The sequence below is a fragment of the Bufo gargarizans genome, chromosome 4 (assembly GCF_014858855.1).
Source record: "Bufo gargarizans isolate SCDJY-AF-19 chromosome 4, ASM1485885v1, whole genome shotgun sequence".
Taxonomy (NCBI): domain Eukaryota; kingdom Metazoa; phylum Chordata; class Amphibia; order Anura; family Bufonidae; genus Bufo; species Bufo gargarizans.
Window position 1 is genome coordinate 211,724,918 of NC_058083.1, and position 25,043 is coordinate 211,749,960.

Below are 25,043 nucleotides of genomic sequence, written 5' to 3' on the forward strand. Positions count from 1 at the left end.
CCCCTATTTTCTTGATCCTCCACTGCGTTTTGGAGGTCATTAAGGTAGGTGCGGCACTTGTGCAGGGAGGACGCAGTCGCTGTTTGATGGTTGATCATTGCGGCCTGTTGCGTCTCCAATGAGACTACACGATCGCCAATGTGGTGTATATCCTGGCGCATAGCTGTGAGTTCGTTTAGGACCGGCTCCATAGCTTTACACAGAGATTGCTTCAGGAAGCGGCGGGTTATAGGGAGTGCGGGCTTGCTGTGGGAGTCTTCTATATCGCTCTCTCCCTCTGATGTTTCAGCCGTCCGCTCGCTCGCCTTGCTCGGCGGGTTCGGCGCCATCTTGCCTTCTCTAGCCGCCACTGTAGCTGCCGCTTTTTTGAGGAATTTATCAATTTCTCCGTTATTGCTCTGCTGCCTGCTGGCACCGGAGGGGTCCCCATCTCTAGCGTTGCCGATCTTTACCATGCTATCGTCTGTCAGCTTGTATATGCTGGTGCTTTAGAGGATCAGACACGGAGAGCTCCTAACTATGCTGCCATCACAGTCAGGCGCTAGCTCCGCCCCCCCCCCCCACAACATTTTTTGATGGTCAGCTTGGCAGCAGGCCCTCGCTCACAAATGTTTTTAGATGGTCATCTCAGCAGCAGGCACCCACCCTAATGTTTTAGATGGTCAGCCTAGCAGCAGACCCTCAACCCTAATGTTTTAGAGGGTCAGATAAGCAGCAGGCCCTCACCCCTAATGTTTTAGAGGGTCACCAGCAGGCCCTTGCTACTAATGTTTTTGAGGGTCACCAGCAGGCCATCAATCATCATTTTTCAGGGGTGTGTATGATGCCCTCCTTTATGTGTAATAAAGGGTGTATTGGAGTGCCGCTTACTTGTAATTTTTGGCAGCTCTTTCACTTAGTGCATAGGCTTTATGAGTGTAGCAGAGTGTAAACAATTTTACCACAATGTGAACGAGACCCTCCTTTATGTGATATACAGGTTGTATCAGAGTGCCTCTTCCTGTAATTTTTGGCAACACTTGTACTTTTTATACAAGTAAATATACAAGAAAAGAATGTTCCTAACAATGTTTCCTCTAAAATCGGTTTTATCTTCGGTTTGGTGCGTATTATTGTCAGTCTGTAAAAGGGGCATACTACTTGGACAACATCATTCCCAGCAGCGACCTGGGAGTCCAAGATACATCCAGACATCCTTCCCATGCTGTTCCCAAACCATTTCAGTGGTGTTTCCATCAATTTCTGACCTTTTCCTATGAACCAGACACCCTCCCCTCTTCAGAGCAGGGAGAGCCTGGTTTAATACTCGGGTTCCCCCATTGTCTTCTATTGTGCTCAGGTGCTCGGTAGAGCACCCGAGCATTCCGAAGTGTTCTACTCAAGCACTTTGGTGCTCGACCAACACTACCGTTGTCATGAAGTGCAATGTGTCACGAGAAAACAATCTCAGAATGGCTTGGATAAGTAAATGTGTTTGAAAGTTATTACCACATAAATTGACACATGTCAGATTTGCAAAAATCTGCCTGGGGTTTAAGGTGAAAAGTTGCTTGGGACTGTTAATGGTGGTTAATACGCAAATTAGCCTCTAGGAGCAATGAGGACATTGCTGTAACACTTAGAGGCTCAGCTCTCTCTGCAACTTCCGCACCCTCTGCACTTTGATCATCATGCTTAGCCCTATCAAACAAAGTGAAGAGGGTGTGACAGTTGTAGAGAGAGCAGACCCTCTAAGAGTAATTTCAATGCCCCTGTTGCTCCTAGAGTTTCATTTGCATATAGCAAAACATCAGTTTTCTCAGCAATGCAAGCACATACTAACATGGGACCAACAAAGATGCCTTCAGCTGCCAGGTGCACATTTAACCGGTCAGCCAGTTTCATAGGTACAAATCTGCTGACAGATACCCTTAAAAAACAAAAAGTGGCCGAAAACTTTATGGAACTCTCGATGGAAAGGACAAATGAAGATGTAAACATTATACAAACATTACTAAATAATTGTCATCGAACTTTTGCCAAAACTTACATTTAATGTCCCTTTTCTTGGTGTCACAACAGAATATGAACTAGATTTCCCATTGGTCTTGCATTCTTTAAGCTCCTAAGAAAGTTTGAAAAGACAGAAAGACACCAGAAAATGTTTTGTTTGTTTGTATCAAATTGTATGGCACAATTAAGAGCTAGATAAATTGTATATTGTGTGAAGCTGCACCAATGTGTCAGATAACCAAATTGTGGTGCTCACAGTTGGATAGAATCACCCATTCTACATAAAATGCAATAAAGATAAAAATAACTGGGCACTCACCGACAATGGGGTCAAATTAAAAGCAATTTATTGATACAGGTATAATAAAATATTGATGGTGATAGTAGAACAATTAAAAAGTAAAAAATATAACCGGAACTAGGGATAGCAGCAGTCCTATGTGGTAACCTCCAATGGTCAGGAAAAGAGGGTCTCTGAAGACCATGCAGTGTGTAACTAACAGCAGAATTCAAAAGAATCAAATATCCTAAGTTAAATGCATAAAATCGATTGTCCCATAAAATCAATTTGAAAATATGTGCAATACAAAGAGATAATAGCAGTCCAGTAGTAGTCAGGAACGTTGGTCCGGCCAAACCATATGGTGTGTGACTAGGTACATTAAATCATATAAATAAGATTTGGATCCTTCCAAAAGTACATGAAGCTGTCTTCAAAATTCAAGAGTGAACCAATGTTCATATATGACCATACATTTGTATAGTTATTGATGTAGTAACGATTATTCGTGTGAGTTAGCGGCGTCCCGCAACTCCAAATACACAAGCAGCGTCCCGCTTCACAGGAACTTGGCAAAAGAGACTCTAATTGCTGGTCTTAATCTTGTATAATTTTGAATACAGTCGTAACTTGAATGTCATGCGATCTCTATTAATTCGTGAGAGGTATTACACTTTAATGCGATTGTTAAACTCACGATTTGGCATCCTCACCACTTCTCTCTCCCACGATGGCTAGCACTGCACTCTGACCTCTGTCTGTGTCCGGTGCCGGTTCACGTATGACCAATGCTTTCTTATGCGCAGGTAAATCTGTGTTGAGAGGTGAGGATGGCTTTTGATGTTTTCAATCGCAGAAAGTTCTTTTGTGTTGTATTGATAGACCAGCAATATTTGGCAGTAAGAGTCTTCCTAGTCTTTCATGGAGGATTGCACCAAATGCATTTCAGGACTACGGTGCCTTCTTCAGTGCGCATTTGAGGCAATCCTCCATGAAAGACTAGGAAGACTTATTGCCAAATATAGCTGGTTTATCAATACAACACAAAAAACTTTCTGAGATTGAAAACATCGAAAACCATCCTCACCCCTCAACACAGATTTACCTGCGCACAGATTTTACCAGAGTGTGGGGCTAGCCAGCGTGGGAGAGAGAAGCGGTGAGGATGCCAAATCGTGAGTTTAACAATCGCATTAAAGTGTAATACCTCTCACAAATTAATAGAGATCGCATGACATTCAAGTTAAGACTGTATTTGAAAATTATACAAGAATAAGACCAGCAATTAGAGTCTCTTTTGCCAAGTTCCTGTGAAGCGGTACGCCGCTTGTGTATTTAGAGTTGCGGGACGCCGCTAACGCACATGAATAATCGTTACTACATCAATAATTATACGAATTTATGGTCATATATGAACATTGGTTCACTCTCGAATTTTGAAGACAGCTTCATGTACTTTTGGAAGGATCCAAATATTATTTATACAATTTTATGTACTTAGTCACACACCATATGGTTTGAAGGGACCAACGTTCCCGACTACTACTGGACTGCTATTATCTCTTTATATTGCACATATTTTCTAATTGATTTTAAGGGACAATCAATTTTATGCATTTAACTTAGGGTATTCGATTTTTATTTTTATTTTTTTTAATTCTGCTGTTAGTTATACACTGCACGGTCTTCAGAGACCCTTTTTTCCTGTCCATTGGAGGTTACCACATAGGACTGCTGCTATCCCTAGTTCCAGTTATATTTTTTACTTTTTAATTGTACTACCATCACTATTTTATTATACCTGTATCAATAAATTGCTTTGAATTTGACCCCATTGTCAGTGAGTGCCCAGTTATTTTTATCTTTATTACAATTAAGAAATAAATATTACCCAGCCTGTTCCTTCAAACATTTTCATGTCTAGTGGATCTCCATTTACTTTTCCATCCATTAAAAACAATGAATGGCAGCTGGCCATTGCTCCAATCAAAGGACTCCAGGGTAAAGTACATCCAGGTGCAATGGGCACTGCTTCCAGAAATCTGCTACACATTGGAATAAAAAGTTGGTAGGGAAAAATATATAGAAAGGGATTTCTTATTTTATGTAAACTAAGCAGATCTATAACTTTCTAATATGTTTGTGATTAAGTTCTCACAATTTTGAAGATCTCCCACTACTATCACTGATTGGAAAAACTACTTTCCAAACAAGAATATTCTTTTATTATAGAGAATAATAAGCTAGACATTCAGTAAACAGCATACTGGTTTTAATACACACACAACTTCCATAGACATATAGGAGAATGCATCAAGCCCTGCAATCTAGAATTCTGGCATGAGAAAGTCCCAACATTCAGTTATGCGTCTTTGTGGACTTATTTTCATCATTTTGCATTTTTACATCATTCGCTCTAGTTTGGAAAAGTGGGTGGGAAGGTTGGCATGGTTAGTCTGTTGAGCAGATTTAAGCTAGATTCATCAAGTGCAAGTCACAAAAAATGTTTCAATCTTAATCCAGTAGAGGTGTCCTTCAACATGTAGTTTTCCAGACATGAAAATAGGTCAAAATGAACTTACCTGTTCCCTTCACAAGGAACAATGCCCCACAAATCTAAGCAATCTTCTGTTAATGTACCTGTCTGAAGAAAAATATACTAGTCTGTACGTTTAAGTAACAAACAACAAATTCATATCAATTACTATGTGAACATTAGAACAGGTTAGAATTTGACCACGAAAAACATCTGAATGGAGGTTGTATGTTCTCCCCATGTTTTTTTTTTTTCCATACTCCAAAGACCTACTAATAGGGAATTTAGTGAGCCCCACTAGGGACAGTGAGTGATGATAATGTCTGCAAAGTGCTGCAGAATATGTTGGTTTTATATGAACAAGTAAGATAAATAATGTAATCTGGAGAACTACGTGTATTGATAAATGTATTCTCTCATAAAGAAAACCTTTTTCAAATGTATCCTCTGCTTATCACTACAGATCCAACTTTTGTAACCGCCAGTAATAAGCTGTTTATGGCAGGAGAAGCCACATCTAACTACACATCTGTTCTACGGTGGGTACTTTTAACTCAAAGACAGGCTAGGTTCACAAGGATGGGAGCTTCTCTTACAGAAACGTTCTTCATTTTTGGTTCATAGAAGGAGAGTTTCGAGTAGGAGACTTCCCCTTGATGATGTCAATATTACCTAATAAGGCATATGAACATGGCTTGTCTTTATGTTGCAGCCACTATAAATATTAACAACAGTTTGACACAATTTTAAAGTGTGTCCAAAAGCAAGGAATTTCTGTAATATAAAAACTGTTAAACCATGTTCATATCTTTGGGATTACTAAATGTATAACAATATTGTAAAGATATAAAACATACTTTATCAAAACAGACAAGGTTCAGCTGTCCACAGACAATAATCCGTTGAGGACTGATACAAAATATCCCTTGCTTTTTCAAACGAGTTTGTGAATAGAGGGTGCACATGGTCAATGCTGGAGGCAGAGAAGCTGGAATTGCAGAAGTGGCCATGAGGAGACTATTGATTACCAAATCTTTTGCTGTAGCCTACAAAATATATGGAAACAAAAAAGAAAAGTTACTTATAATTCATGAGGCAGATGTCATTAGGCAGTAGATTTTATTGTAGGCAAATACATATCTGATGTTGCTACTCTAGATGTAATTGGTTATGTAAGATACCATATTTTTCTCAGTATGATAATAGAGTGCCCGAACTGAGAATCTACAGCAGGTCCAATTCATATCTGTTTTTGCAGATTAGCATAGCCCTTACCATTGAAGCAGTTAGGGAAAACAACATAATGCATACAGAAGCTAGCTATTTAGCAAGGATACATTTCTTACATCCACAAAATTCATACACAGTGATGTGCATGGGGCATTTTGTGGATAAATGAGCAAATGTATTGTAACAATTCGGTTTGTCTCTTCAGCAGGGCTGCAGACGGTGCTCCGGAGCCGAAGCAGAGTCTGTGCCTTTGCCCTGCTAATCAGAGCAGAGGAGCAGGCAGGAAATTATCAGGGCAGAGCTAAATGTCTGGCCCTATCAATCTTCCAGCAGGAGGGTGCTTCTTCAACTGCAGAGACAGCCCCCACACATGAAGAAACCCTGATGATGAGACAAATCGATTTGTTATAATCAACGTAACTGTTGTGAATTAATGTAACTACTTGGGGTAGGGCATTCCAGAGAACTGGTGTAGCTAGACTAGGAGTAAATTTCCTGAGAATGTTATCAATTTCCTCTTTGAAACAGGTGGCCAGATCTTCAGCACATATCTTCAGTGCATATTTTTGGGGGATTATTGGAAAGTGATGACCATCAAACCAGGAATCAATGAGTAGAAAGGGATGAGTAGTACACTATATGTACAAAAGAATTGGGATACTATTCAATGATTGAACTTGGGTGTTTTAATCTGCTATAGATATATAAAATCAAGCACTTAGCCATGCAGTCTGCCTGTAGAAACCTTTGTGAAAGAATGGGTTGTTCCAAAGAGCTCAGTTAAGTCTAGAATGGTACTGTAAAAGGATGCCACCATTGTAACAAGTCAGTTCCACAAGCAATGCCTCACTGCTGAAGACAATCGTTGGCTTCAGCAGTTGACCATGCCCATCCCTGGTCTGAAGTAAACAAGCAATGGACCAGAAGATGGACACATAGGAGCCAATATGCAGGAGCATAAAGGTGGGAAGCAGGTCAGAAGCAGGTAAATATAAATCATTCCAGTGGAGGCAGGTTACAGGATTTATTCCCAGATAATCTCTTTAAGAATTAAAGGATCAATTCATAATTCCACAATGACAATCATATGAAGTTCTTACCACTTAAAAAGGCAATATTTGATCTTATTACTTATTACTATAGATGCAAGAAACTATACAAAATAGTAACAATATGCCTTTATAGCACTGAAATAGGAAAGTGGAATATTTATGTTGTTTATACCCTTCTTATACTATAAAGTGTTTAGGATACATACTGTAAGAGGTCATAACAGGAAGAAGTACTTACTCCATTTAGTGAATTAATGACAACAGTATAAATTATTCCAACAACAGAAAGCATTATTAATCCAGTGATGACTTTCAACACCTCTTTGTGAAGTTTAAAATTAACAGGTTTTGGATGAAGAATTGAACTTATTAGGTCTCCTTTTGCAGTGTTGAAACCTAGATTTAAAACAGTTACAAAAGTATTCCAGTTACTGAATCCATGTGAATTTGGCACATAATTACAAAGTTGAAGACAATAAATGGATCACATACCTCAGAATCATCATAGTAGATCACCCAATATCTCTTGTTACATTACAATTAAGGTATGTTCACAGGCATATTTGTTACAGACATTTCTGTGCCTGAGTCTCTGTCTAATATAGCTTAAGGTTTGTGCCTGCAATAACTGAAGGGACTTTTACAAACCTAATTCAGATCTATGAAACTGTTGTAGAAATTTCTGCCACAAATCTGCTGTGTGTGAACATGCCCTTATGAGGTACAACATGATATGATTCTAGCAAGTAGAGATGATCGAAGTTTTGAAAAATTTGATTGGGCAGCTTAGCTGACGTTTGCCAAGAAATTTGATTTGTTTTCAATTAATTTGTTATGAATCGCAATAAGGCCTCATGCACACGACCGTTGTGTACATCCATGGCCGTTGTGCCGTTTTCTGTTTTCTTTTCGCGGACCCATTGACTTTCAATGGGTCCGTGGAAAAATCGGAAAATGCACCGCTTGGCAGCCGCATTCTTGATCCATTTTTCCTGGCCGTGAAAAAAACCTGTCCTATTTTTTTCACGGCCAACGGTTCACTGACCCATTCAAGTCAATGGGTCAGTGAAAAAACACGGATGCACACAAGATTGTCATCCGCGTCCGTGATCCGTGTCAGTTTTTTCCTATCATTTCAATGACAAACTTGACTTAGATTTTTTTTTCATTTTTCATGTCCGTGGATCCTCTAAAAATCAAGGAAGACCCACGGATCACGGACCTACGGACCCCGTTTTTGCGGACCTTAAAAAAAAAAATGGTCGTGTGCATGAGGCCTAAATCTGGTATACCCAGCCCACTCTGCCAAATCGTATTCTTCCCCCTTGGTGGCCCAATCTCAGTGTGAAGGCTTGGAAGTAAAACTGCAGGGAGAGTGCAGGGAGACTGCAGGTACAGTGTATCACAGTGTGCATCAGTGCACCAAGATTCATAGCTAATCCCTTCTATTAGCTGTAGATTTACTGTGTATCAGCATTACGGTCAATGTTACTGTCAAGTCTCATTTATCTCCATGAAAATAACTGTGCAGTGCACCAAGATTCAAGTAGTCAACAGCAGTGGCAGTAACAGTGTGCACCAGGATTCATAGCTAATCCCTTCTGTTAACCAAAAATAAATGCATACAGCAACCTTCAGTAAAGCAAAAAAAAAGCTGATGCATGCCCCTGAAGGAGCTGTCTCCTTAGTAGAACAAATTAAAGATATGGAGGGCACATTAATAAAGTAGTAAAAAAAGTCCTTTCAATTCATGTTGTGGCAGTCCAAACACATGCTTTTTAATCCCTTCTGTTAGCTGTCGAATTACTGTGCATCAGTAATACAGGTCAATGTCACTGTCAGGGCTAATTTATCGCCCTGTATATAACTGTGCAGTGCACCAAGATTCAAGTAGTGGCCATATGACAGATTGGGGAGGGTGTCCACAGCAGCAGTGGTAGTAACAGTGACAGTAGTGACTCCATGACAGAGTTGGGAGTGTGACGGCAGCAGCAGTGGCAGTAACAGTAGTAGCCCCATGACAGAGTGGGGAGCGTGTCAATAGTGGAACTACCAGTAACAGTAGTGACTCCATGACAGAGTGGGGAGGGTGGGAGCAAAGGCACTAGCAGTGACAATAGTGCCCCACGACAGAGTGGGGAGGGTGGCAGCAGTAGCACTGACAGTAGTGGTCCCATGACAGAGTGGAGAGGCTGTCAGCAGCAGCATTGGCAGTAACAGTGACAATAATGGCCCCATGACAGAATGGGGAATGGGCAGTGGCATACAGTGCAAGATGGAGACAGATCACAGTTTTAGTAGAACCCAACAACAGCAGTGCGATAGCAAAGGCCAGTGGTATGCATATCCTTGTAAAAATGTAGCATGCACATATCAGTAGGCCAAGAAGCTTCCTTGGAGTAATGGCAGTAGAGGAGCCAGGTGACAGCATCAGAATGGTGGAAACATCATGTGGGCAGAAATAAAAGGCAATTTTTCAGAATATTCCAGTGTGCCTGGATCATACACTACAGTATGATCATTAGTGGCAGAATGATCTATTCTGCTGCATCAGGCACCGATGTCTCGAAATCTTGGTTAATCCATGCCCGATTCATCTTTATGAAGGTTAGTCTCTAAACATTTTGGGAGGAAATGCGAGTTCTCTTAGGGGTAACTTTGCCTCCCATCGCACTGAACACCTGCTCTGATGCTAAGCTACTGGCCAGGAAGGAAGTCATGCCCATGGCAAAAATCGGCCACACTTCAAGTTTGCATGCCCAGATCTTGGATGGGTGCAGTCCAAGTATTCCACCACCTTCTTGTTGAGCTTCTGTTGCATGTCCCACTGCTACTGGGTGGTTTTTTCAAAAGGCGGCTGGGAAAAAAAAGATCATTAGAAACTCCAGACTTAACTTGCAGCTTTTGGAGACTGGTGGTGAGGGTCTGACAATGTGGATAGTCAGTAGTCATGTCTCTGTCGAATCCTGACAATGCAACTGTCACTTCACAAACATGACAGCATGCATCTGGCCATTTGCACAAGGGACTTAGAGGGCTCCCTGCCTCCATCTCCACTGTCATGGTCTGTCTGGGTCATCTGCGTTGTCTTCATCGTTGCCCTCCAGCTCCTCATGCTTCTCGTCTGTCATTTGGGCAGAATAACCACCTAGTTGTGTATAAAATTCCTGGGTGTTTATTTCCTCATCCTCCTCAGACCTCAGGTGGCTGTGAAAATGTAGGTACCACATCTTCTGTCCCCTCTCCAATCATATTTCTCAGCATCCCCTTCAGGATGTGAACGAGTGGAATGAGATCATTCATCTGGTAGTTCTGCCAACTGAGAAATAGAGTGGCCTCCTCAAATGGCCTGAGCAAATGGCACGTGTTATGCGTGGGCTGCCACTGGCTAACGTGGAAGTTACACTGGGGAGTAAACCTGTCCATCTGCTGCATTAAAAAATTGTGCCTTTCTATGCTCGTACAGATGGTCTAACATAGGCATCCTCAAACTTCGGCCCTCCAGCTGTTGCTAAACTACAACTCCCAGCATGCCGGAACACCCTTTAGGTATCAGCCTACATCAGGGCATTGTGGGAGTTGTAGATTTACAACAGCTGGAGGGCCGCAGTTTGAGGATGCCTGGTCTAACATATGGAGCGTAAAGTTCCAGCTAGTGGAAACGTCACATATCAGGCGATGTTGACGAAGAGCATTTTTCCTTTGCAGCTCAAGAAGAGCGTGTTTTGCATGGCAAGAGAGGCTGAAGTGCATGCACAGTTTCCTGGACATTTTTAACAGCTCTTGTAGTTCAGTACAATACCTGAGGAATTGGATAACAAAACGATTGAAGACATGCTCCTAGCTTTGAATAGGTAATATAATAGAGGACCACTGTGAACTGTTCTTAGAGGAGAAGGTGAGGACAAGGTAGAAGATGAGGAAGCTGAGGAGGACATTGGCACAGAAATCCCACGATTTCAATGCAGAGGCAGCACTGACATCCCCTGGCCAAGTTGCTAGTGTGCGTGGCCCCACATGACATTTACCCAGTGGGAAGTGAATGAAATAATACCCTTGACTATTGCTACAACTCTCTTTCAGATACTGAGAGGCCCAAGGACTGGAGGACCTTCTGCTCAACAAATACGTTCAGGGCTGGTACAGCTACTTTGTAAAAGTAATGTCGGCTTGAATTCTCTATCTTGCTTGGGTACAAGCCATCAGTTTTCTGAAACGTGCAGAGTCAACTACAAGGAAAGGGAGCGACTATAGTACCAGCAACTTGGCCAGGTGCATGTTGAGCTTCTGCAACATTGGATGAATGCAACATACTGTTGTCTTACTGCAATCGCCTTGGTGATTGATTGCTGTTGAAACAAGAGACTAGGAGGAGGAGCATCATGAGCAACAGATGATGTTGAAGTGGATGAAAAGGAACAACAGCTTCTTTCTGCTGAACCCTGACTGCTGGAGAGGGGTGCAGGCCGGTCAGAGATGCAGCGGTTACTGAATCAGGCTGTAACTCTAAATGAGTGGCACGGTTTTCCCACATCACTTTATGGTGACGCTCCATGTGTTGACGCAGGGACGTCGTTCCAACATTAGCAGCCTGGCCACTCCTCACCTTCTGTCAACACATCCTGCTTACCGCCACGTTAACGTCCCCCAGTGACGTTGTGAAAAATTGCCACAATACAGAGTATGGCATTTTCCCTCCACCACTGCATGATACCTTCCACTGCTTTTATGAACCCATACATTGCTACTATGTTCCTCATAGATAGTCTCCGGAGTAGCAGGAGACGGTGTACCCCTCCCATGTTTTGCTCCAGAACTCCCACTGCTTTGACCCTGCTGGCTCACGGACACCCTTCCACCCTGCTGTTTCACAGGCATGCTTCCATCCTGTTGGCTCGCAGGCATGCTGCGACACTCACCCCCTGATGATGATGATGATGATGATGCCCCCTCTTCACCCAGCTACTTCATGCAATCGGCTACATCGTCATCTACAAATGTTTAGTCGTCACTTGTCACCCTCACCTGTCTCCTGTCACGTCCTTGACTTCTTTCAACATGTGCTCCCACCTGACTGTCATCGTCAATAGTTGCACACTTAAAGGAGTCTCTATGGGAAAGCATAACAGATCCGTCTGGGTCCTGTTATGCAAGACTGAAAACAAAGTCCTGTCGACAGGACTTTGTTTTCCGTCTTGCATAACGGTAATAAGACGGATCAGTTTTGATTTCTATAGACTTCTATAAGAATGAAGAGCAAACGGAATGCCTTTTAAAGGCTTCCGTTTTGCATTCCGTCATAATACAAATCTATGGGCAAAAGAATGGACAATGTTACAATGGAAAAACATAATGGAATCCCTAACGCTAGTGTGAACCCACTCTTATAGATATTTTAAGGTCCAAATTACACCAAATAATGAAGTAATGGTATAATATATATAGGTAGAAAGCATACAGATACTTTAGTAAGGAGCAATTTAGTAAATTTAATAATGCACATTTATGCATTAATTCCCCAGGTCAAAAATAAAAACCTGTCCCTCCAAAAGAGGGACACTTGGGAGGCATGCGAGCGCACTTCTTTCTTTCAAATTTCTTTTTATTAAGCATATTAAATCAGAGTATAATTATGAACAATGAACAATAAAGGGGAAAACACACCCCAGGATCATAAAGCACAGAGCATGACACAAATAGAGCAAATCACAAGACTTAATTATGAGTATGACAATTCATCGCAGATGACTCAGGACATAGGAAAGGGGGGAAACGAAAAAGGGGAGGGGGGGAGGGGGGAAGAGGTACCCTGACCTTCGAAATTACATTTCAATAGAATGAATAGAGGGGGGGAGGGGGGAGCTCAATACCTCCCTATCGCCTTAAGATTTCTCAAGCCATTTGGCCCCACGTAATCAAGAACTTGTCATGGGATAACGTCTCCCAGCTAGACATTTCCTCCAATCTGCAAATCTCTTGCGCTTTATCCTTCCACATCTGCACCATTGGAGGTTGCGCAGAAAGCCATTTTAGTGGAATGAGTAATTTGGCAGCCGCTATGAGGTGAGAAAGCAAGGAGTGCTTGCTGAGGGGGCAATGGAGATCTGGGAGATTTAGAACAGCAGGTGGTGATAGAGTCGTGTTGGTAGAACAGATATTCTTTATTTCGCTAGCTATCGCATCCCAAAATGGGCGGATACCAGGACACGACCACCAAATATGCAAGGCAGTACCTTTTTCTGCAGCGTACCTCCAACAGTTAGCAGATACTTCAGGGAACATTTTATTCAAAAGATCTGGCGTGCGATACCATTTAGTTACAATCTTAAAAGCATTTTCTTGGATAGAGAATGTGAGCGCACTTCAATATGTGACAGGAACTGCTTTATCCACCACTTTCTTCTGACCTCAGCAGGGCCAGAAATCGCTACAACAAGATATGAGGTTGTACTACTAAGCTTCACCCATACACAAACTAATGAGGACATATCAGTTCTTCCCAGCAATAATGGTGCATTCTTGTAATACAGCAAAATATAATAGACAGCAGCATCAGAAAGGTTACATAAGTAGTATATACCCATGTCATTAATGACTGCAGCTTAAATGGGGCACTGCACAAGAAGATTTTAGGATGTTCTGTGTCATTTTAACTTCTAGTGCCAGAATATTGTATCTATAGCCACTAAGCGTATATGGGTGTACTGCATATGAATATGTATATTGTGGAGCTACCACAATACACATTTTTTTAAGTTGTTTTACAGACCATAAGTCACAACACAGCAACATCATGAGCAGGATTTTCAAAATCAATACACCAATTGTTTATGACCTGCCACATTTTTTGCTTCCACAATAGATGCACTGGATTTGCTGGTTAATAGGTTATTACTGCAATAATAAAAAAACATTTTAGATGAGCAAAAATGTGATTACCTGTTGCTAAATACCCTTCTATGGCCGTCTAATTTATTAACAGCTTTGCACCAGTGTTTTAGCATAATTATGAAACATATTTTGGTGCATCACTTTTTTTTCTTTTTGATAAAATGGGTAACTCTGTAATGCTCTTGCTACTTTTGAAAAAGTAGCGAACAAAGACTGGAGATTAGTGGGGTAGGAGACATGGCCAACAGCATTCCAACAAGTATTATTTACTAAAAGCAGTAAAAGGGCTCTTACACACAACTAGTGTTGGTTGAGCACCAAAGTGCTTGGGTGCTTGAGTAGAACACTTCGGGATGCTCACCCCAGCACAATGGAAGTCAATGGGAGAACCTGAGCATTAAACAAGGCACCCCCTGCTCTGAAGAGGGGAGGATGTCTGGTTCAGAGTAAAAGGTCAGAAATTGATGGAAACACCACTGAAATGTTTCGGGAACAGCATGGGGAGGATGTCTGGATGCATCTTGGACTCCCAGGTCGCTGCTGGGAATGATGTTGTCCTTGTGAGCAAGGGCCTGATGCCGAGCTGACCATCTAAAAAAATTTGTGGGTGAGGGCCTGCTGCCGAGCTGACCATCTAAAACATTTTGTGGGTGAGTGCCTGCTGCCGAGCTGACCATCTAAAACATTTTTTGGGCGAGTGCCTGCTGCCGAGCTGACCATCTAAAACTTTTTGCGGGTGAGGGCCTGCTGCCGAGATGACCATCTAAAACATTTTGTAGGCGAGGGCCTGCTGCAGAGCTGACCATCTAAAACATTTTGTGGGCGAGGGCCTGCTGCTGAGCTGACACTCTAAAACATTATGGTTAAGGGCCTGCTGCTAAGCTGACCCTCTAAAACATTATGGTTGAGGGCCTGCAGGTGACCCTCAAAACATTATGGGTGAGTGTGGCAGGCGCAGCACTATGAAGTACCTTTTGCGCTGTGGCATTAGAACAATTCTGATATCTCTGACTTTTTATTCGAACCAGACTGTCTGTTACTCTGTAATTCCTCTAGCACTATTTTATGGAAACAGTTGGTTTAAATAGCCCACCAAATGCTTGAAATAACTTCTTTATTAACTTCAACTTTCCTAATATAACACTGCCACCTCTGCAGCAGATAGTCCATGTACAAAACACGTGTTGCATAAAGAATCATAAGATGGTGGTTCAACTGTTTAATCTTGTCATTCAACAAAAAATGGTGGATATATTCTCTCTTCAGTATCTGTACTCTCACTTTAAGTTATTTAAGCACATTATGATCTCTCTGAGAGGTATATCTGAGGTCTAACTAATATTTCTACTTGCTGAATTTAGTCGCTATTTGCAGATTAGTTGAGTATGATCTGGTAAGCAATTTGGATTGCAATATGGAATTTGAATTTGGATTGTGAACTTTGTAGTTTGCAATTGAATTTGTAGTTTGCAATTGGTGGAACTGTAAGTAAACACACATAACTGGTTCAGTATGCAGTTCTAATCACTATATTAACAGTAGGGACATTATATAACTGTTTTAAATACCTATTTTGGCCTCTCTGCTTCCATAAAACAAAGGTATTAGTGGGGTGAATGTCTGTTCAGCTTCTCTCTCTGGTGAATAATAATTTCTAGCAGCTCCTGCTAGGGAATTTCCCACACAGGCTGTGTGAGGCTGGATGTGATTGGCCAAGACTCCTGCTGTGTGTGAGGCTGGCTGTGATTGGTCTAGACTACTGCCCAGCAACAACAGTTTAAGGGTACATTCACAAGTCCGTGGTCTGCAATACACCCGGCCTACACCCCCCATAGAACAGCCTATTCTTGTCCATGGACAATTTTTTTGCGGGGCCGCAGCCCGGAAGTTTGGGGCCGCGCTCTGGAAATGCGGATGCGGAGAGCACATAGAGTGCTCTCCGCATCCATTCCTGCCCCATTGAGAATGAATGCGTCCGCACCCGTTCTTGATATTGCGGACCCATTTGCGGACGTGTAAATGGACCCTTAGTCTATGCTTCCTGTTGTTGCTGCTGTGTTATTGAGCTTACCTCACATCCATATAATGAATCTTAAAGGCATATTATCTTTTCTGCTTCTGTGAACACAATATATATAACAGTTATATGACATCCAAACATGAAGTCACAGTAAATAACTCTGCTTTTGTCTTTAACACATAAACATAGGAACTGTATTAAGGTTATTGGCAGTTCTAGCTGTATAAACATATAAGATATATTAGCAACCTAGGACAGGTCTTAGCTGGCCAGCTGCAGTGAAGGCAGCCTAATAAGCATGTTGATATATTGGAGGAGGAGGAAGAGAAAAGGGAGATTGAACCATATACCCTTTTTAGTGGTAGAAGGGGTGTATGGGAATACAGTGTATTCAATACACCATGTTCATTTTTATCAGAGTCAGCATTTTCAGTTGACAGGCTGATGCGCTTATTAGATATTATGCCCCCAGTAGCACTAAATATATGCTCTGACAAAACGCTCTTGGCGGGGCAGGCCAGCACCTCAGTTTGTGCCACGTGTCCAGCTTGGACACCCAATAGTTTTAAAGCACACATGGATCACTGGGGAAGCTGACACGTCTGTCTGCTACGTACTCCTTCACCATCTTCCAAAAAATGTCCCTCCTTGTGACACTAGGCCATGCATCAGGTTGAGGGTGCTGGCGGGGTGTTATAAAACTGTCCCAGGCCTTGGAAAGTGTTGCCCTGCCTCTGTTGGTACTGCTGTGTGTTTCCCTCGTCTCCCCTCCTCGGTTGACCAAGGAACTATGTACCCTGCAGCCAGTGTTGTCAGCTGGAAATTTTTGGAGAAATCTTTCCACAAGGACCTTCTGGTATTGCACCATTTTGCTAGTCCTCTAGGTTGAACATGTGGGCTATGCATGGTATGTGTGTGAGCTTGCCGCGCTCCAAAGCCGCCACCAAGTTACGGCTATTATCAGACACAACTATGCCTGGTTTTAGGTTGAGTAGGGAGAGCCACAGCTCAGTCTGGTCCCTTATCCCCTGCCACAGATCTGCTGCGGTGTGCTGTTTGTCACCTAAGCAGACCAGTTTAAGCATGACCTGTTACTGCTTCCCCACTGCAGTGCTACACTGCTTCCAGCTACAGACTGATGTCTGACTGGTGCTGGAAGATGATAATTCAGAGGTGGAAGTGGAGGAGGAGAAGGGGGGTTGCAGTCACTAACATAGGTGGTGGCGGAAACTCTGTTGGAAGTAGGGCCCGCAATTTTTGGCGTCGGTAGCACCTGTGCCATCCCAGGGTACGACTCACTCCCGGCCTTCATAATGTTCACCCAGTGTGCCTTCAGGGAAATGTAGCGCTCCTGGCCAAAAGCACTTGTCCATGTATCAGTCATTAAGTGGACCTTCCCAATAACTGCGTTAGTCAGGGCACAGGTAATGTTATGGGACACATGCTGGTGTAAGGCTGGGACTGCACACTGTAAAAAATATTGGCAGCTGGGGACAGAGTACCGCGGGACAGCTGCCGCCATCAGACTGTGGAAAGCCTCAGTGTCCACAAGCCAAAATGGCAATATTTCCAGGGCCAGCAATTTGGAAAGGTGTGTATTTAGTGCTATGGTCTGTGGGTGGGTGGCTGGTTAGTTGCGCATTTGTTCAAAGGCCTGGGGTATAGACATCTGTACGCTGCGTGGGGACACAGAAGTGGATGTGCTAGCTGATGGTGCTTGCAAAAGTCCAGGTGCATGGCAGGAGGCATCCGGGCCTGCGTCTTTGACAGGGGATTGGCCAGCACGTAACACAGGGGAAGAGGAGGCAGTGGTGTGAAACGCAGACACTGGTTGTGGACCGATGCATTTAGCCCACCTATTAGGGTGCTTTGATGCCATGTGGAGGATCATGCTGGTGGTGGTGAGGTTGCTAGTGTTCACGCTCCTGCTCATTTTGGTACAGAACAGGTTGCAAATAACAATTCTTTCATCATCTGATCTTTCCTCAAAAAAGCGCCAGACTGCGGAACACCTACCACTTGGCAAGGGATATTGCTGCAAGGGGGTGCTCCAGGGAACAGTCGCGGGCCTGTTTGGTGTAGCCCGCCTTCTCCCTTTTGCCACCCCACTGCCTGTTCCAGCCTGTTGCAGTGTTGAAAATCCCTCCCCCTCTGTACTGCTGTCCTCGCTCGGTCTGCCTCCTTCCCAGTTTGGGTCAGTGACTTTATCGTCCAGCACCTCCTCTTCCACTTCCTCACTCCGGTCATCCTCCTGACTTGTTGACCTAACAAAAACCTCAGTAATTGACCACTTTGTCTCATCCTCATCATGAACCTCTTGAGACACCAATTGCGGTTGACTTATTGGCAACTATGTCTCATCATCATCATCATCCACCTCATGAAACTCTAATTGCTGTTACCCACTGTCATCTTCTTCTGACTGTGGATGCTCCAGAGTTTGGGAATCGGGGCACAAGATTGCCTCATGTCCCTCTTCAAGTGGGCTTGTCAAGAGGCCCAAATTAAGGAATGGCAATGAAAACAGCTCCTCAGAATATCCGAGTGTGGGATCACTTGTTTGCCAAGACTCCATGGTGGGTGGAAGGAGTATCAGGGTGAGGATTCTGTTTACCAGACTCTTGGGTACTAAGACTGGACTTTGTGGTGGTGCTTAACCGACTGGACACATTATCTGCTGCAATCCAACTGGTCGCACTTCTGCGTACACCTTACTGCTCGTCTTGCACATATTGAATGGCATATATGCTTGCAAGTAATGTCGCTGTCACCACCGGCTAATGAAAAATTACACTGAATGAATGTCACTGATATTTTAGATACGCAAACTTTATACAGGAGATGTTGTGCAGGTAATGTAACTGTTCGCAGCGGACACCGTCTACAGAAAAAGTACACTGGATGTCACAGATATTTTTAGGCTGCGCACACGTTACACAGGAGATGTAGCACAGATAATGTAGCTGTCACCAGCGGCGAAAAAAAATACACTAAATGTCACTGATATTTTGGATGCGATAACGTTATACTGGAGATGTATCGCAGGTAATATAAATGTCCGCAGCGGACACCATTTACGGAAAGTGTACACTGGATGTCAGATATTTTCAGGCTGCGCACATGTGAGACAGGACATGTAGCCTAGATAATGTCGCTGTCTGCAGCTGCCAAACAATTGCAAGCTATTTAGCGCAGGCTGCGCTAAAACTATGTATTGCTGCCAGATACATCTGTAGTCCTTAAAATGACTTTTGGGTCTATAACATGTATAAAAGCTAAAATATTGCTATTTCAATCCCTACACCATCTCTCCCTTCTGCTCTCCAGCTCTCCCTGACTAATACTGAGCCTAACACGTGTCATCGGGTGCTATATAGCGCCCAATGACGCTTTCCGGCCAGCCAATCACTGTAATGCCAGCAGTCAACATGGCTACGAGCTCGGCTTAACTCTGGCATGTTTTGGCTCTAACCAACCCACGGAGTCAGTGGCATGACCTGATCCATAAGCAGATGTGGCTCTGGCTGTTCTTTGGGAGGTACCTGGCCTCTAGTCTATATTGTTGCCTTTAGAGATGAGCGAATCGAAGTTGACGAAGTGTAATTCGATCCGAATTTCAGGAAAAATTCGATTTGCACCGAATCCGAATTTCCTCACGCTTCGTGGTAACAAATTCAATTTTTTCCTAAAATGGCTGCTGCAAGTTTGAGGACATGGAGCAAGGAACTCTGGGAAGGTGGGATCACCCATGATGCCATGCATGCAGCCAATCAGCAGCCAGCTATCCCTGTGATCTCACAGCCCTATAAATAGCCATTATAGATTCTGCCATTTACCAGTGTACTTAGTGCAGGGAGAGACGTCAGCAGGTGCTAGCGACAGTGCTAGAACAAACTTCATTGTGCTAAAAAATATGAATGACAAGTTCAGGGAAAGATTATTCAAGGTGTAGGGAAAGGATAGGGAGCAATCATTCCACAGCATTTATGTTGAACAGGGTTCAGTAGGGGAGGTTACAGCCTGGTTAATAGGAACAATCCTGTTACCCTTGCTGCACTGACTGGGGATGCAAATTGCCATTATACAGCTCTGTAAATCCAGCAAACAGGTAAGGGGGGAACTAACTCTCCTTATATCTGGTGACATTAGTGGCAGAGCTTGCTAAGAGCTCATTTGCATCCCTTTCCTCCCAGAATTCCAGCATGTATGGCTTATAAGTCTTCTCACACTGATTAGGGTGCTCTCTCCCTAAGGAGAGTTAATTCCTCCCTTACCTGGACACAGGGCTCTCACCCAGTTAAGCCAGTACTCTCTGCTTTGTACTGATGAGGGGCAATCACCATGAAATAGCTGTCTGCAGATGGGGGGCTGGCTTATTTAATATCCAAGTCATGTCTCAAGGCTTATTTTAATAGCTGAACATTGACTTACAGGATAGTTGCCTTACATCTGGTGGCATTAGAGGCAGAGCTTGTTAAGAACTCATTTGCATCCCTTTCCTCCCAGAATTCCAGAGAAGCATGTATGGCCTATAAGTCTCCTCACACTTATAGGCCGCTCTCTACCTAAGGAGACTTAGTTTCCCCCAAAGCCTTTTGTGGCATGTATTAGTGGCAAAATAAATATATATTTGCTGTTCAGTGGTGCAGTTATATGTTCTAAAGTCTTTTGTGGCATCTATTAGTGGCAAAAGAAAAAGATATTTGCTGTTCAGCGTTGCAGCTATATGTTGTAAAGCTTTTTGTGGCGTGTATTAGTGGCAAAAGAAAAATATATTTGCCATTCAGCGGTACAGTTATATGCTCTAAAGCTCTTTTTGCCATGTATTAGTGTAAAAAGTAAAATATATTTGCCATTCAGTGGTGTAGTTATATGCTCTAAAGCCTTCTGTGGCATACAGTATATAAGTGGAACAAAATAAGGGCCTATTTGTCATTCAGCAGTGCAGTTATATGTTCTAAAGCCATTTTTGTTGTGCATTAGTCGCAAAAGTAAACTATATTTGCTGTTTAGCGGTGCAGTTATATGTTCTATAGCCCTTTTTGTCGTGTATTAGTGGCAAAATAAAAATATATTTGCCGTTCTGCTCTGTCAGGGGGGCTCTACTTGTATACGCATTTAATAGAACAGGTTCTGTAGATATCTATGTGGAATAAGCTGACGGTGTAAAAGGAGTGCGCTTCTTCTTGGCACTAACATCGACCTGTAAGGCTGAGTTCATACTAGAGTTATTTGGTCAGTTTTGGCCCAGTGACTGTCCAAATAAGTGAAGTGTGCAGTGATTCTAATTGTGACACCTGTCATCTGAATGTCATACTGACTCACAGTATTATTTCACTACCAGAGCAGACTTTCTATGCGTGTTGCTGCAAGGCACAGTGTTATACACCACTATAAAGGATCTCTGCAGCCACAAAATAGCAATTTTTTAACGCTGCAAATAATTTCGGATCAAACCAAGTTTTTTAAAAAATTCAGCAAACCGGCCGAATTAAATTTTTTTAAAATTCACTCATCTCTAGTTGCCATCATCAACCTCCTCCTCTGATGTTGCCTCCTCAGCACCCCAATCCAGCTCCCAGGTCCTGTCCGGCAGACAATCGTCATCCCTTCTGCGTCTATCAGATTGTGGAATATCATGATGGGTTCTTTGGCCCTCCTCCCCTGCTCTGCCCTGACTGCCCCTGTAACTGCCCCCAATGCCAAAACTGCAGTTACTGGTACCACTACTACCACCACCAACACTTCTATGCCGGTGGTCTGAAGCCTCCTCCTAAACCTCAGTGGACTACAAACACTGAATGCTCTCACATAAATCATCAACAGGGAGATTCTCTTAACTATCTGCTGTAGGGCATGGTGGGGTTTTCTTGACACTTCTTAGGAAAAAGGAAGGTGCTCCTCTAGTAATGGTTAGTGAAGACTGAGAGGACTCCACTGAAAACCTTATTTGGAGCTGCAAGGAGGAGGAGCAGGAGGAATGCTGTGAACCCTGGCTCCACAGCATGGTGTCTCTGTAGTCACCTCCACATCATTCTGCTATGACTTAGAGGAGTCAGTCATCCAATCCATTATCTTATCCTATCCATCTAACTGGCCAACAGTAAAATTGTTATACAGTGACCGCCTAATTTACCTCCAGTCACATTATAAATTGTGTTTTTCTATACAGTGAATGAATAATGTTTGAGGCCGGTAGTCCACTGGCCTGCTGTAAAATTGATATCCATTGACCGTCTAATATATCTCAGGCCATATAATTAGTTGATCATTTATGTACGTTGAATGCATAATTTTTGGGGCCTGTAATCTAACTGGCCAACAGTAAAATTGTAATACAGTGACCGCCAAATGTACCTCCATCCACATTATCAATTGTTCTTTTCTGTACGGTTTATGAATAATTTTTGTGGCCTGTAGTCCACTGGCCTGCAGTAAAATTGATATCCAATGACCGTCTAATATATCTCCAGCACCAGCCACAACATAATTACTTGTTCTTTTCTGTCTGGTGAATGCCTAATGTTTGGGGCCTGTAGTCCACCGGCCTGCAGTAAAATTGATATCCAATGATCGTCTAATATACCTCCAGCCACATAATTACCAGTGATGAGCAGCAGGGGCAATATTCGAATTTGCAATATTTTGAAATATTTGGGCAAATATTCATCATATATTCAAGAATTCGTGATCTCGTCATTATTTTCTTGATTGCGAAAATCCTCAATCAGAAAATTTGCGATCAACACTACTCCTTTAGGCAACTATAATGCCGATATTCGTGATAAATTCACAATGAATTAATGATAAATTCGCAATTAGAATATTCGTGAGTACAAATATATAGCACTATATTCTAAATATTTGCAAATTCTCAGTGGCGATATTCGCAATTAAATTTTGTGATTCGAATATTTGCGCTTAACAGTAATAATTACTTGTTCTTTTCTGTCCAGTGAATGCCTAATGTTTGGGGCCTGTACTCCAGTGGCCTACATTAAAACTTTTATCCATTGACCGCATGATGTAACTCGAGCCACATCACAATTTCTTTTATGTCAGGTGAATGCCTAATTTTTAAGGACCGTACTCCGGTGGCCTAAAATAAAATCTTTCTAGGCTCCAGCAGGGCACATTTCTGTGAATTTCCCTTTAAGATGCATAAAAATGGCCCCTGATTAAAATACATTTTTGGGGGGGAATTTTTGTCATTGATCCCCCTTTAGTATGTCACTGTCCATGTTGTGGGACTATTTGTGCACTTCTTGTAAGTATTTGGTGGCTGCAAATATGACCTGAAGATTTTTTCAGGTTCGCCTGCCATTAAAGTGAATGGGGCCTGCCACAAACTTGCGGTTTGTGAACATTTGATTGCGTTTGCGAATCATCCCGTCTGATGTTCGTCCATCACTACTCACAGGTGGATTGCATCCCTACCCTCTGTCTTGTACTATTTACATATATATATCTAACTGCGTGTAAAAGAACTTCACGGAAACGAACGATTTGAGGCTTGATGTTAAATTTCACATTAACACTCACAGGTAGATTGCTGCATTACCCTGTGTATTTCTGCAGTAACCATGTACATATGCTGGTAAATTAAATTGCAACCATGTGGAAACTGAATATATGCAAAGCCAGACCAGCATTTTGCAGTGATTTTATGTAAATTAGATCATGTGGAAACAGCCTTACTGTGACCAGGAGTGCTGATTAGACTAAAACCTGTCAGTCAGGCTCAGGACCTGGGGACACAACTAGCAACACAGAGGGCCATGAGGTGAGGAAGGATTCTACATATATTGTAACTGGTCTTAAAGCGTGCATACATGTATGATAGTGTGTGTGTGTGTGTGTGTGTGTGTGTGTGTGTGTGTGTATATAAGAGTGTATGCATATATGACAGTGTGTGTGTGTATGTATGTAATAGTGCCTGCATGTATGACAGTGTGTGTATATGTAAGAGTGCCTGCATGTATGACAGTGTGTGTATGTGAGAGTGCCTGCATGTATGACAGTGTGTGTATGTGAGAGTGCCTGCATGTATGACAGTGTGTGTATGCAAGAGTAACTGCATGTATAACAGTGTGTGTATTAAAGAGTGCATGTGTAGAAGTGCCCATGTAAAAGAGTGCCGGCATGTGTAGAAGTGTGCATGTAAAAGAGTGTTGGCATGTGTAGAAGTATGTGTGTGAAAGTGTGCATGTAAAAGAGAGCTGGCATGTGTAGAAGTTTGCCTGTAAAAGAGTAACAGCATATGTATAAGTATGCGTGTAAAAGAGTGCTGGCATGTGTATAAGTATGTATGTAACAGAGGTCTGTTACTGTATCTATACACGCAGCTTGGTTCTGGTACTGTATTTATGTACGCAGCTTGGTTCTGGCACTGTATTTATGTACGCAGCTTGGTCCTGTTACTGTATCTATACACACAGCTTGGTTCTGGTACTGTATCTATGCGCACAGCCTGGTTCTGTTACTGTATCTATGCATGTAGCTTGGTTCTGTTAGTGTATCTATGCACGTAGCTTGGTTTTGTTACTGTATCTATACACACAGCTTGGTTCTGTTACTGTATCTATGCACACAGCTTGATTCTGTTACTGTATCTACGCCCATAGCTTGGTTCTGGTACTGTATCTATCTATACATGCAGCTTGGTTCTGTTACTGTATCTATACACACAGCTTTGTTCTGGTACTGTATCTATACACAAAGCTTGGTTCTGTTACTGTATCTATACATGCAGCTTGGTTCTTGTACTGTATACACACAGCTTGGTTATGTTACTGTCCCTATGCACACAGATTGTCTCTGTTACTATATCTATACATGCAACTTGGTTCTGGTACTGTATCTATACATGCAGCTTGGTTCTGTTACTGTATCTATACATGCAGCTTGGTTCTGTTACTGTATCTATACATGCAGCTTTGTTCTGCTAATGTATCTATACACACAGCTTGGTTCTGTTACTGTATCTATGCACACAGCTTGGTTCTGTTACTGTATCTATTATAGCTTGGTTCTGTTACTGTA

At 42.6% G+C, this 25,043-nt stretch overlaps 1 protein-coding gene across 5 annotated transcripts in view; it reads right to left on the bottom strand.

Annotated features, from left to right (window-relative positions):
- The window catches only part of LOC122934435 (probable cation-transporting ATPase 13A5), a 246,680-nt gene that overhangs the window by 108,273 nt on the left and 113,364 nt on the right, over positions 1-25,043 (bottom strand). For 4 of the 5 annotated variants that reach the window (XM_044289895.1, XM_044289894.1, XM_044289892.1 and 1 more), the window contains 5 exons: positions 7,329-7,486; positions 5,666-5,854; positions 4,855-4,916; positions 4,164-4,317; positions 2,030-2,104 (listed from right to left, as the gene is read on the bottom strand). In XM_044289895.1, coding sequence (XP_044145830.1) covers positions 2,030-2,104; positions 4,164-4,317; positions 4,855-4,916; positions 5,666-5,854; positions 7,329-7,486 — 638 coding nt within the window. The remainder of the gene's footprint in view (positions 1-2,029; positions 2,105-4,163; positions 4,318-4,854; positions 4,917-5,665; positions 5,855-7,328; positions 7,487-25,043) is intronic. The other variant, XM_044289893.1, reaches the window with a different exon arrangement.